General features: G+C 33.2%; 1 protein-coding gene across 2 annotated transcripts; it reads left to right on the top strand.

The window, feature by feature from the left end:
• The first annotated feature begins 226 nt into the window (after positions 1 to 226).
• On the top strand, positions 227 to 11,498 carry LOC105324454 (serine/threonine-protein phosphatase 2A 56 kDa regulatory subunit alpha isoform). Of its 2 annotated transcripts, none has more exons than XM_034467984.2 (12): positions 227 to 663; positions 1,279 to 1,475; positions 6,262 to 6,363; positions 6,547 to 6,639; positions 6,726 to 6,856; positions 7,061 to 7,120; positions 7,433 to 7,541; positions 8,106 to 8,159; positions 10,086 to 10,136; positions 10,375 to 10,494; positions 10,913 to 11,142; positions 11,273 to 11,498. In XM_034467984.2, the coding sequence occupies exons 1-12, from the start codon at positions 522 to 524 to the stop codon at positions 11,364 to 11,366; spliced, it is 1,383 nt and encodes a 460-aa protein (XP_034323875.1). In that variant the 5' UTR covers positions 227 to 521; the 3' UTR covers positions 11,367 to 11,498. The 2 variants fall into 2 exon arrangements, with proteins under 2 accessions (XP_034323875.1, XP_034323874.1); XM_034467983.2 differs by lacking the exon at positions 8,106 to 8,159 and adding an exon at positions 7,994 to 8,047.
• The last annotated feature ends 3,065 nt before the right edge of the window (positions 11,499 to 14,563 follow it).

Below are 14,563 nucleotides of genomic sequence, written 5' to 3'. Positions count from 1 at the left end.
TGATTGTTTTGAAATCCAAATGGAAAAAAATAACAACATATCAACAGCATCTATATTTCTAACTGACATTATCTACACCAATAATTGTTCTGTTGGATGAATAAGCATTAAGCTTATTACGCATATTTCAAAGGACAGCTAGGCACAGACTGAACGCACTTTTAAATTTCCCTCCAAAATTTGCTATTCAGAACCAAATCTCGCACTATCTCGTCCTCTTTACCACATGACGTGATAAAACTGAACAACTGAACTAGCAACCTATTTTCTGCTAAGAAAAATATTGTTTACCATTATATTATTGTTGTATGGATTATAGAAGTATATCATTCTAAAACTAAACGTGTTAACAGTGGATATGAGCACAATTTTGGTGGTGTATAATTGGTGATTTTACAGAACGAGACCGGTTTTGTGTTACCACGGATTTGACAAATATGCATATGTAGAAGCCATGATGTTCTCGTAAAAGGCAAAACATTCACTTTACCCGGGTTGTTTTCTTCAACGTAAGATAAACCATGTCGGCAAGGGTGGTAGATCGTATAGATCCTTTCACTAGCAAAGCTACAATTAAGTCGAAAAAACAAAAACGATCCCAAGGCTCATCGCATTATCGGACCAAAAATGCCCCCGAACTGCAGGCATTGCCGCAGTTGAAAGGTAAGGCGGTTAAGGCCACGAGCCCCAAACTGAGCAAAAGCTGTCGAGATAAAGCATAGTTTCAATACATTACCGATTTTCAAGCAGATTAGGCAATATTAAACCGGAATGATATTTGAGATTATCATCAAGGCATTCCGTTGTGGGCTTATACCATGTACACATGGAAACAGAGGGTTCACTGATTAAAATGTGATTTTGTATGCATATTGCAGCATTTGAGTTTATGAATTTGATATTGAAATAGTCACAGATAATTCGCATGTATTTATGTAAATACATCTATAAAATAAATGCAATTATGATACCAGTTAAGTGTACATTCTATTTACATCCATGACAATAGGCACAATGATAGGTGGATAGCAATATCTGGATGGTACATCGTCTGGAGTTGGATTTGGATAACTTGATCTCATAAAATTGTTGTATTCGTTAATCTCCAACACCAAAAGTCTGGTGTTCATAATGCAACTTTGTTAATAAGGTTAATGGTTAGATAAAAAGGAATTACTATTTCACAAATGATAAAATTTATAGGTCATTATAGTAGATGATAGTAAGTAGTAGTAGTAGTAGTAGTAGAAGTACATGGATTTTGAATTTGTATTTCAGACACTGTTCCTGCTGAACAACAAGAATTGTTCATAAAGAAATTGCAGCAGTGTTGTGTTGTGTTTGATTTTATGGACCCCGTATCAGATCTTAAAAGTAAAGAAGTGAAAAGAGCCTGTCTGAATGAACTTGTGGATTACATCACAGCCACTCGAGGTGTTTTGGCCGAACCTGTGTATCCAGAGGTTGTCCGTATGGTGTGTATACCCTGACAATATTACCTCTTCCACTATTGTACACTTGTGTACACGTAGGATTTAAGAGACGAGTCAAACTTTTTTGCACTCTTCATTTAAGGGGGAATGAGTCAGTGCAGAAGTTTTTACACAGTTTTACTTTTCATGTTTAGTTTAAGTTTAAAGTTTGCAGAAGATTGTTTGAACCACCAGGGGAAATTCATTTAAACTATATCCTCAATTGCAAATCCAAGCTACTTTGGGTTTTCTTTTTAATTATATTTCATGTATCAGAGTGTGGAATTTATAATGTGGAAGATCTGTCCACTTATTTGTCTTTGTAATGAAAAATCCAGTCTACTTATCTACTTTCCACTGACCTCCCAACAGCCACCGAAATGAAGAAATTAATTTAGTTTAACACGTTTAAGACAATATTTCAAGTGATGAGAAAATGAAGTATTGAACTCGCATCAGTCTAGAATATTTTATAGTTCTATTTGAAATATGTCAATGGGTTTTGAGAGATTTCAGTTTTGATTGAAACAGGAAGTGCTTATGAAAGTTATATTTTATACGATGCATAATTTGTTGAATTATTATGATAATTTTCAGTAGATATACAAACTCAGAAGACTAAAGCTAAATTGCACACTTACTCATTTCTACATTCAAACCATTATGATTTAGCATTTCGCTGTGTGGACAATGAAATGCCTATGATTTGCTCATTGATCTTGGCACCCTATTTAAGTATTTTTGACATTAAAAAGAGAGAGAATGAAAAGTGCCGTAATTGTTTTCTGTCTTCCTTTTGTGATCAATAAGGCTTTTCATCAGGAGAGATTAGAACACTGTCAATATTAGTGAGCAAGATGATGAGTATATATGTAGATGTGTAGAGTGAGAGAGCCACTGAAGGGAAATAAATATAATCAATGGCTTTCTAAGGGAGGTAATAGAATCAAATGGTGATAGAACAGTGTTGTAATAAATTGATTTGACGTCCAGCTCTAAGCAAGGATATTTTTTCATTATTTCAAAAGAAATGCTTTGAAGAATTAGACATGAGTTGGTTGTATGTGTATTTGATTTCATTGAATCATTATAAAAATCCTTTTAGGTAGGAAGATTTTATAAAAAAAATTCTGGAATTAAGTTTGGATTTGAATCAATACTGGGTATGTTCCACCATTTAAACAATTTGCTCCAGCTCGTAGGTCATTTGGCTTTACCATGAACTTGAGTTTATAGTGAAGCTTTCTTCAGATCTTAATATCAAAGTAAGAAGTTTGTCCAGTGCATAAATCTTTCCTCAAGAAAAATGCTCTGTCTAGTTGGAGTAGTAGTAGTAGTGTCTAAGTTATTTTAACTGCTGAGAATTTTCCAACAGAGACAGATGTATTAATAAAGAGATATTTGGACTTCAACAAATAACATAAAAGTTTTCAGATTGTGTATTGTTACATCAAGTACTGCTAAGTTTTATGAGTGGTTATTGATGCAGAGTGTAGAGTTGTACATGTAAGCCTATTTCATTTTCACACATTGCTGTTGGCTGTGTATCTAAGGAATGTGAATGGATTGAAGGAGTGATCAGACTCTTTCGTCACTGAAGGATATTTATAGCTTGGGCGAGCTCTGTGATGAGGCAAGCTATTTTTATCCCCTTTTCTTTTTTTTCTCCCTATCTCTAACCAGCCTTTACAGGTGAATCAATGTTAATTTCAAGCAAATTGTGTGCTTGGGGAAGAGCCATGAAAGTATTTCAGAGATTTTAACTTTGGTTACTAGCCCATTTTGATGAAATTTTCCAGAGTAAATTAGTTTTGCCCTCCTAATCAATCATAGTGTCTTCATCAGTTTTGCTTTCTTTAGGACAAAAGTTATAAACATGTGAAGGCATTAGAAACAATATTAATTGAAATGCAGTATCTTTTTATCTCTTTATACGTCACTAGGAAATTTTCCTTACTAGTTATTGACAGTTTCATCCACCACAGAGGTTTTTGTTTACCTAATGAGGAAAAATGAAACTCCTTTAGGGTGAGCAGAATTGATTTCCTTCTTGTGTACTTTGTTAGTTTCATTGCAATATCTTGAATGCTTCCAGACACTTTTGCCGGGATTTGTTTTCTATTTGTTTGTATTCTCAATATTAGCTACCGCATTGCAGCAAGTCCCCAAATTTCCATTTCCTTGGTGGATATATCAATGGCTGGTTTGTCACAGACATTGTTACCTGCTGACAATATAATTAGCACATACTTATAAACACCGAAGTTTTGCTGTAAATGGCAGCTGTACGGAGCAGCTGATGGCTGCTTCAACCACGAGAGTGTCTTCAGTAGCGATTAGTTGCCTCTAAATAGTTCGTGTCAGCAGCATTTCTGTCAAGTCTGCCTCCTACATGTTCCTTCAGTTGATCTCTGTTTACATCCTATAAATCATTGGAAAGTGTCCTTGATTTTTATTGAGTATTTTTATTTTATGCAAACATGACAAATTTAGTTTTGTCTTTGATGATAGTTGATTGTTCATATATTGGTTCATAAACCAATGCCATGATTTTTAGTACAAATGTACAATATATTTGGTATTCAATCATTTTTTTTCTCAGAAAATTCACAAACATTGCCAAATATTAAAAATGAAATCAGTACATATTTTGAATGGCAAGAAATTAAAATAAAAATATTAAAGTTTGATGTGTACTAAGGGGTTTGCTTGAAAATTCCACAGTAATACATACATATAAAAAACCAACTGTTTATAAAACTTTAGCTTAATGTAAGTTATTGCACAATCTTAAGGGAAGGGGGAAAATTTGAAACCAAGTCATTTGAATGCCATGGTAACAAGATTAAAATGTTTTCTGAACAAATGTAGATTTATCTCCAGAGGAGTTTTATCTAGCACAATGGTTGCTTAACTATTGGAAAACAGTTTTGATTTTGGGAATCATGAACACAGAAAGGTAGAAAAAATATTAATCAGTCTTTAACATGTTCAAGTATATTGTATTTACTGCTGCAGAAGGCCAGTGCAGTTGTGCTTACAATAATAGTTAAAAATGGATTAGAAGAAAATATTTTAAAAGGGATTAAACAAAATTTGCCACTCTTCATAAAAACATTTGATGTGCCAGTTGCAGCCATGTGTATGGTTAGATGAGTTTGATTCTATCTTCTGATTGATATGTTTGATGGTTGATATTATGAAATATGAGGAGGTAAATAGTCTTGAGCATGATGTTAAACAACACAGTGTAGTTGGTGGCAGTATACCAGGTACATTGTATACTGTATATATAGAAGTGGTGGTCAAATGAAAAGGATATTCATCAAGTTTAATTACCATATGCTGCATAATTTTAGCTTCGGGCTTATGGTGAACTGTTATTGAAGGTAGTTTTGTTTTCCCTTAAATATGACCCTAGATTTTGAAAGTTGGATTGGTAGGTAGGTAAAGAATTTATTTTCTGTCAGTGATGTTAAGGGAAACAAATTTATCTTTTCCTCTGGCCCAATCAAGTTGCTGCATGAAGTAATTGGATGCTTACATTTATATGTAGATTAAAGGTAAAGCATTGAATTCTACAAAATTTCATATACTGGTAGTTCTGACTCATTTTGAATGAATGATCTGACCCTTTGTAGATGCCTCAAAGGTTTCATCATAATGATGAATTATTTAAGTCCATCAATACATATAAACTTGTGACAGTTAATATGCCTTTAGACATTTAGCATTCAATTTTTTTTTCTCTGTAGCAAACATAAATAATACCATGCAGAACCCTTCATTTTTACAATACATGTATTTGGTATTGAAAAAGATATGAATTCAGCCAGTTTTGCTTGAATGGAAGAAACTGTACATTGATAGTATTGTTAGTCTTCTCACTGTAAATACTTAATTATAATCACTTTAAAAGGTGAAAAAAAAAACTACTTCTATATTTAATTAAAAACCCTGGCCACTTGACACACAAACTACTGTTGATGTCATTGTGACGCTGTACAAGACAATGTCAAAAAGTGCCATTCTGCACATGGATACATGTAGTGGAATGTAGTTTTCAATGATCTTGATTTGAATTGTACTCTCTTTATCTGTATAGTGAGCTATATTGCTTGGCAATTCCGTCTTGTTTAAATGTTTGATTTAATGAATGATCCTGGGATCCAATAACAGACAGGGTCTCATACAACTGATACAAGAGGTTGTGCTTCTTCCCTCCTCTGTGAACAGCTATCCTGAATGGAATTTCTGTGTGTTATAAACAGTCTAACTTTGAAGGGTCAAATACCTGCAAACTATAATCCTTAGTGCAGTAATCCTAGCCAATTCTACAGTCTGTGTTTGGGGTCTAATGCTTTCAGTGTTGCTCTCTCTACCATCATGTGGTGTAAGGAGATGACTTGTTAGGAACAACATACATGTTGAATACAAAACTAGGCAAATGAATTTGGAGTCTTATTGTATACATGGAATTTTGTCAAAAAAATTGCATACTGTACTCCAGAATGTTTTTAATTTGGCATCAACCGTTGTGTAAATCCTGTCATTGTATTTGAAGCTTAGCATTTGTTTTGAATATGTACTGATACATGTTTTGGCAAACCAAGGACAGCTTAGGTCATTTAAAAATACATGAAAAAAAATTAGCATACAAACTTTTTTGTTAGTAATATAATAAAACATCCATTATATAAACACTTTTTATTAATGTAAAAAATAATTTTTTTAAACTTCATGATAAGAAATCAGTCCAATTGTTTTATGCAATTTCCTGTATTTTCAGATTGCGTGTAATATATTCCGTACTTTACCACCTAATGACAACCCTGACTTTGACCCAGAGGAAGATGACCCCACCCTAGAGGCTTCCTGGCCACATCTACAGGTAAATGTAATACATCATGATTCATACTGGCCGACAAATGTAATAATTGATGCATGAATTTTGATTTTATAATGTGATAAAAACACGTTATAAATCAGTGATAGGGTATCTGAATTGATCATAGTCTGGTTGCTTTTCTGTTGTTGCAAATTTACAGAACAGAGAATTATTTTTTCATTTCAGATCGTCTATGAATTCTTTCTAAGGTTTTTAGAATCTCCGGATTTTCAACCAAGCCTTGCAAAAAAGTATATAGACCAAAAGTTTGTTCTGCAGGTGAGAATTTAATTCTGGTCCTTTGTATTTTTGATAATACATGTTATACGATTCTGTTCATACCTTGGGCTTTGCATGTTTTGTAGTTACTGGAGTTGTTTGATAGTGAAGACCCTAGGGAGAGAGACTTCCTGAAGACTGTGTTACATAGGATATATGGGAAATTTTTAGGCCTTAGAGCTTTCATTAGGAAACAGATAAATAATATCTTCCTCAGGTAAATGAGTTTGTCAGATTTTATTTTAAAACAAATTCAACATATATAAACAGAATGTTGTATGGCCAAAGAAAGCGCCTTGTCAATTGTTACATTGTGCAGTCACATTTTTCAAAATCAAGAAAATTTATTGAAGGAGTTAACTGATGAAATTCTTGCCTTTAGTGAGTGTTTTGCTGACAATGATATGATGTAATTTTTCAGGTTTATATATGAAACAGAATCTTTTAATGGGGTTGGAGAATTGTTAGAGATTTTAGGCAGGTATGTTCCATTTTCAGAATTATATATGAATATGCATTTACTACATTGATTTAATGTGTGAGATGAACTTTTAAGATAAGACTATAATGTTTGATGCAAGTTAGAGAGAATCCTGATATTCATGAAATTGTGATAATACATGTAATATCAACTTCTATTGAATAGTTGAACTTATATACTGGTATGTCTTTATTGGAAAGAGAAAAGAATATTGATTATGTTTTCAGGATAAAAACCCATAAGTGAATAGTAGTTATGAGACCTTGATTATCAATTTTGGGTAGTAATAACAGTGTTTGCAATTTCTTTCAGCATTATTAATGGATTTGCGTTACCTCTGAAAGCAGAACACAAGCAGTTTTTAATTAAAGTCCTGATACCTCTGCACAAGGCCAAGACCCTAAATCTGTACCATGCCCAGGTATAACACTTGATTTGAGTTGTATATATATAGAGGACTTGCCCTAATGAAATACATTTTTGATTTCCCTGTTAATGAATAACAATGTCCCTAATGGTCGTAATGGAATGTATAAATTGTACAGGAAGGCAGGTAGATTGACAGATAAAACCATTTTGATGTGTACTTGCTAGTGGTTGATAGGATAATTTGGATAAAAAAGTGTTTGTATGTGTAAAAGGACTTAACTTCAATGCATTACTATTTCATACAACCAGATTACCTTAATTTCGAGGGAATTACTGGTTTACGTGTGAACGCGTTTGAAAATCTGTGTATTCTCCCAGTCAGACTTGATTACTGATAAGGAGGCAGATAACTATATTGTTACAAGATAGACAAGCATTAATATCAATTGTTGTTATATAATCTCATTTCTAAACCGAAAATCTTCTTGTTTTTCTTGTTTGCAGTTGGCTTATTGTGTCGTGCAGTTTTTAGAAAAAGATGCCCCCTTGACAGAAGAGGTAAAACATGTCTTTTCAAACATTTAATTGATCAAGCTGTTTCTCTCTCTTTTTGCAGCTAGCATATTGCTCAGTGCAGTTTCTCGAGAAAGATTCATGTTTAACTGAGGAGGTAAAATGATAACCTTGGAGAGTTCCTCTCCAAGGGGAGATAAGTGGACCTGGTGTGGGTGCTTGATTTGTATGCCCAATATTATTTGGTTATACTGTCGATTGATGCATGGTTAATTTGTTTCACTCCAAGTCATTTATTCTACTGAATATATATATACATACATGTATTGAGTATATTTTTGTTTTATTAACCAGGAAAATTATAATCATGTGTCTTTTGAGACTTTAAATGATCTACTACAGTGTAGGATGTATTTTCAGGCACAGTTTGTGTTAAGTTGTCAAAAGGAGATTTATTTGAAATATGGTTTCTTTTTTTTTTCTTTTTTTTTACTTGATTTATTTGCATTATTATCAGTTTATCATAAATCTTTCATTTTTTTAAAGAAGCATAATGCAGTTTATTTTATTAGCGTTTCTTCTGTTTGCAGTTTGAACTTAGACCTAGAAAAGATTATTATTTTTTTTTATCAATTTAAATATAATTATCCACTTGATTAAGATTTAACAAGTTGAGGGGTATATCATCCTCTGATGAATTTGCATTGCATATGTTTATGCACTGTGTAATGTCACAATGTTTGAATTTTGATAAGTTAATAAGACCTTTCCCACCATACACACATATATATATTTACATGTATGTGATCCATTCCAGCCTTACCAAACAGAATGCAGAATGATCAGTTGTATATCATTTGAGCACTTTTAGGTTATGACCTATTGCTGTTTGTCTTCATTCATCTTCATTCATTCTATGTCAACTATTTTTCATTTTCATATTTGTCTTCAAAACTACATGGCCATTTGTTATTTTTATTTTTTTTAAAAGAAGTTTTATGTAAATTGTGAATGGGGAGGGTGGGGGGAATAAATAAGGGGTTATTTGACTGTAAATTCAGTTTTAAACTTCATGTTTCCTTCTGTTGTGATTGAATGGGAATTGTATGTATATTTGAAAAGATCTTACAGGCTAAGCTATAGATAAAAGATTCTAGAGTGCAGCTTGAATTCAAATACATGCCAGACGATCATTTTATGGTAGGCCTGTGGATCTCTTGTTTAGAAATAACTTCAGTTAACCCAATTCTTGATTGTCTTACTTTGAGACTAAAGAGTATTATAAATGTACAGGACACCCCATGATTGCAGAGTATTAGTGGCAACTTCAGACAATTATTCACATCTATCTATTGATATGTATTTAGAATGTATCATGGTAATGAACACACAAGTGTATTCTTCACTTGTTGTCATCACGTAGCTTTATTTTGATGGAAACCTTATGGGTAGTTCCTGTTTGTGTATAAGGTTAAAAAAAAAACCAAAACATTCTCTATTTGATACTTCTGGTGCTAAGATAAGCCCCAGTGGCCCCAACCTGTTCCTTTCCCAAGCAAAAGTTTGCTTTTCATGTAGTACATTGTGTTCTGTCTTTTGGAAAACCCCTTTTTGGGAGTTATATAAAGAAAAATAACAGCCTGTAATGGTAATAATTTGTCAAAATCATTAATTTCCTCAATTTAAGAAAAGAGCTTTAATTTATTCAACTGCTTTTTGTATGAAGAATAGAATTTATTTTAATTGACATAATGAGTTACAGAGTTTTCTTGGATACCCAGTTTAACTGCACTTACTGTAGTAGAACTATACTGGTTAATGGGATACACATAAATATAGCCTACATGTACGTTGACATTGATATGTAATTCGATATTAACAACAATTATGTGTTCCCTAGGACTGTTTTGTTCATTGCTCATACTCGATAGTTTTAGTGTAGAGAACTTGGTCATTTTGAAAAGTGAACAATACAATTTAAATTAAACTATAACAGCAGTCCATTTTCCTTCAAAGTAACAAATATTGATTATGATTTTGTGCAAGAAGTCATCAAGTTCTGTATTACATTGATGTCTTTCAGGTTATCAAAGGACTTCTGAAACTTTGGCCTAAAACCTGCAGTCAAAAAGAGGTATGGTATATGTATGCTAAAGTCAGTTTAATTTAACGATGTGAAGCTTTTTGAGAACTATGAAATGAAATAGTTACTGGACATTGGCTTTAACAAAAGCAGATTTTATTTTCTTCTATACAAAATGGAGAAGAACAGTTGCACATTTGAAATCGTTAAATTCTTTATTGCGGACTTGCTGTAGTGACATGCAGTGCAGATTTTCAGTTAATGTAATTGTACACACATTTCTCATTAGGTGATGTTCTTGGGAGAAATAGAAGAGATACTGGATGTTATTGAACCAACCCAGTTCCAGAAAGTGATGGAGCCTTTGTTCCGACAGATATCTAGATGTGTGTCTAGTCCACATTTTCAGGTAATTAATCTTCAAAGCTGTGATGATATAATATTAAGATAAAGATATGTTGTAAACCAATATTTATTTGCTCACAATAAAATTATGGAAGATTTGCAAGAATGTGGTTTTTGCAAATAATTTTTGCTGGAACCACTTTGAACATACATGTCTCTGAATATATAAGAATTTTAAAAACGTAGACTTGATTTGGTACAAATTTTTCACCTAATCATTTAACTGTAGTAATTTCAACATGAAAGATGTTATGGATGAAAGTTGGTTAACTCTGGAGTATTCAAAATATAATCCCCCCCCCCCCAAAAAAAAAGACAATGTTTCAAATGTTGTTACTGTGCCTATACTTTGAGAGAAAAGTCATGGAAGCATTGAGTAAGAAGTAATGTAGACTAAGATATTTTTAAATTGCGTACTTAAGGTGGCAGAGAGGGCCCTGTACTATTGGAACAACGATTACATAATGAGCCTGATCGAGGAGAACTCCAATGTAGTCCTCCCCATCATGTTCCCAGCCCTGTACAAAATCTCCAAGGAGCACTGGAATCAAACCATTGTAGCTCTCGTCTATAATGTCCTCAAAACCTTCATGGAAATGAATGGGAAACTGTTTGACGAACTTACTGCCAACTACAAAGCTGAAAGACAAAAGTAAGTCAGAATACATGTACTAGTATTGATCAGATTTTTTGTTTGTAGAAATCTACCCAGATATATATTTTATGGCTTGTAAATATTCATTGTTAATGTTTGTCATTATAATGATTTTTGATATAAACAGGGAAAAGAAGAAGGAAAAGGACAGAGAGGAGCTGTGGAAAAAGCTGGAGAAGATAGAATTCAATAGTAAAAATAAGATGAACAACAAGACTTAGTCGCAAGTCAATAGGAACTGTTAACTTTGTGTGCATGTGTGTGTGAATAGCTCCGCCCACGACAACAGGTCGTGACCTCACTGTGGCTCATGAGAAATATATATGCGCATGCTAAATGTGTCGGATGACAAGGAAGATAGGTGCAAAGTCGTGGACTCTTATATTTCATGATTGTAAAAGATAAAAGTGAGTTAATCCGTGTTACACTTCAAGCATCTTGGTAGAGTCATAATATTGTCAACCCTATCTGGTACACAAGTTGAATTTGGAGACATAACTGTGACCATGTGTAATATAGTTTTCATATTACCCTGCCTTATGCTAAATGTTTAAAATAGTGCCAAGTGTGTACCGGTAGTAAAATCGTTTCTTGTACACCCTTATATATACCTTTTGTATTGTTAAATTTAATATGTAACACGCTTGGGTACAAAGAGAAGCTCCTTGTATTAGATATCACTCGACAGAGTAAGTGCTACCACAAGAGTAGTATATATACATGTATATATTTGTGAACTAGAATAGGTCTCTAAGGAGGCCCTTATATGTAATGGAACTCTTCTTGTGAGTACCAGATGCTAGGAAAGCTTCTGTAGTATATAAACTGGATGAATATTGCCATGTCTGATCTCCCCTTGTGTTCTTATCTGACCAGGTCCCTAGATATTCTCTCTCCTTCCCTTCAACATTGTAATGTTACCATCATTATTTATTGCATTTCATCAGTTTGAGAAGCAGCACAACTACATTTCTTGAACATCACTGAGAATGTTTATTTGTGAAGTGAAACATCATGTTAGCAATGCATTTAACCTATGTCCTTGCACCCCGTCTTTGTTTACTTTTATATTGAAGTAGGTGTATAGCACCTCTTTTATATCAGAGTGTTCAGGCCACAGTATGAGAGAATTTGAAATCAAAAAAATTGTCTTGTCATCTCGCTTATGTAGATATATACGTAGATGAGTCAAGTCGGTTAAAGTCCATCACGAGCACATCCAATTTCAGTCTGTCGCCATTTAATTTGTGGCTTCATTTATAGAAGTGGGTGCAAAAGATAGATGTGTTCACTACACTTGTTGTTTGTCCTGTGAAAGTATTGGGTTTTTTAAATTGTCTTTTTCTTCTTTTTTTATTGTGAAGTGTATGAATATTGTTTCTGAAGTGATTTAGGAAATCTGTGGAATTTTCTGGAATAATTTGGGGACAGCTATACCTACTTAAACTGTTGTGTTGTATTGGGCACCTAGATGATGAACGCTTACATATATATTTTTAAAATAGTGGTACATTGTACGTGTATTACAGTTTGGTGGGGAATATTGAGTGCATAGACTTGTCGAGACATCACTATGGGCTCTGCTGGTCAGAGTGGTAAAAAACAGAAAACACAATACTACAGAGGCCAACTAGCACCGCGTACCTTCTGTCCCGACTATTTTCAGTTTTAATCATACTGTGTGTACATTGTTGAACTACCTATGTTTAATGATAACAAGTATTTATTATTCTATGGCCCGTTTTATTTTTTATTATGCAATAAATTGTTGATGTACAGAGTAACAATTTTTTTTTTGACAAGTGAATGTGAGGAAAAAAAACAATGTATAGTCACCAAAGTAAATGTACATAGTTTTGTATTGTATAATTTGCAGTCAAAAGCACACCTGTTTTGTCCCTCTTGTGTTTTTTTTTATCAATAAATCCCTAGATCAACAATTATTTTGTCCCAATCTTGATGGATTTGACATTTAAATGATTTTTTTCAAACTCATTTTTTCTAACTCACTTTAATTATTGAAATTATTTGATATCAAATCAAGTTATTAAAGGGGCATGGTCACAATTTTGCTCAAAAATGATTTTTTACTGATAAATTGAACATATGTAAACAAAAACAGCACAAGCCTTGTTTACATGACAAATATTGTGAGTCCTGTCTCTTGCTTATAACTCTATCACTGACTCTCAAATTTCATTTGATCATTAGAAATGCATTCCCAAAGCATCGTAAATAATAAAAACAGAAAAATAAGATTTGACAAAATTCGTGACCATACCCTTGAAAGATCTTTTAATTGTTTTTGGAAGAATCTTCTCCACATATGAAATTCTCTTTATTACTCATTTTTTGATGGGTTATCATTAAACAGCTGGTGTCTTGTCAGAACAAGGAATCAGTATGGTGCTTTGGGCCCAAATATTCTAATACATGTGCAAATTAACCATGTGTATGCATTCACTGCATATGCATACAACTTTAAATTAACCCTTTTCTGCTTTTGGGTTTTGTTGATTTTTTAAAAGAAAATTTTCCATTTTTTGGCTTCAGATTATTTTTAATGTTAGAGAAAGCAGCTTATTTGGAATGTTTGAGGTTTTTTTCATGCCAAAAAATAAAATGTTAACACATTGAAAAGGTTATTTTTAGTTCAGCATGAGAACTTGTTTGCTTCCTTAATTATTTCCCTTATTGTACCCCTCAGCATGACTTGTTTTAACACACAGTGTTACACATTTCGGCTATAATTAGGTATTAATACAAGTTAATGTATGAGAGATATATGTATCAATAAAATGGGCTCAATTCAGAGGAAGTGTGATTTTTTTTCTTTATTTCAATGTTGCTGATTTTCAGTACCTGTACATTGCATCTAACGGTGTATGTACAGTATTGGTAAATAATCAATTTGATGAATTTGCTGGTGTTCACTGCTACTGAATTTGAATTATTTTTTCAATATCTTAGTTGACAAGTAGGATGTAGTTCAAATATCATCATGACCCTAATGAAAAAATTATTTATTAAGGCCCCACTCTACGAGCGACATATAGTGATGTGTATGTCCATCCATCTAAAATCAATTGTCTGGAGTATATCTTCTCTCCCTTTGGCCCAATTTGGCTCAAACTTCATCCACAGAATGCTTTTGGGTTAATGATGTGAAGTGATCTTGAACCAACATTCTAGGTCATAGCAGAATTATGTAACAAATCCTTGTCTTGATCATACATGTATTTTCTTCCCTTGGTCCAACCTGGCTCATACTTCACCCTCAGAGTGCAAAGGGTTTGCAGTGACCTTTGAATGAAGTTTCTAGGTCAAGGTCGTATCAGACCTCTCTCGTTAGCCCTGTATAGCTTATACATGTGTACTATAAACAGCTTTTGGATAAAAGGTTTGCAGCGACTTAGAA

Source organism: Magallana gigas, chromosome 6 (genome assembly GCF_963853765.1).
Source record: "Magallana gigas chromosome 6, xbMagGiga1.1, whole genome shotgun sequence".
Taxonomy (NCBI): Eukaryota; Metazoa; Mollusca; class Bivalvia; order Ostreida; family Ostreidae; genus Magallana; species Magallana gigas.
Note: the sequence above shows the minus strand (reverse complement) of the source record. Positions and strands in the feature narration are given on the sequence as shown.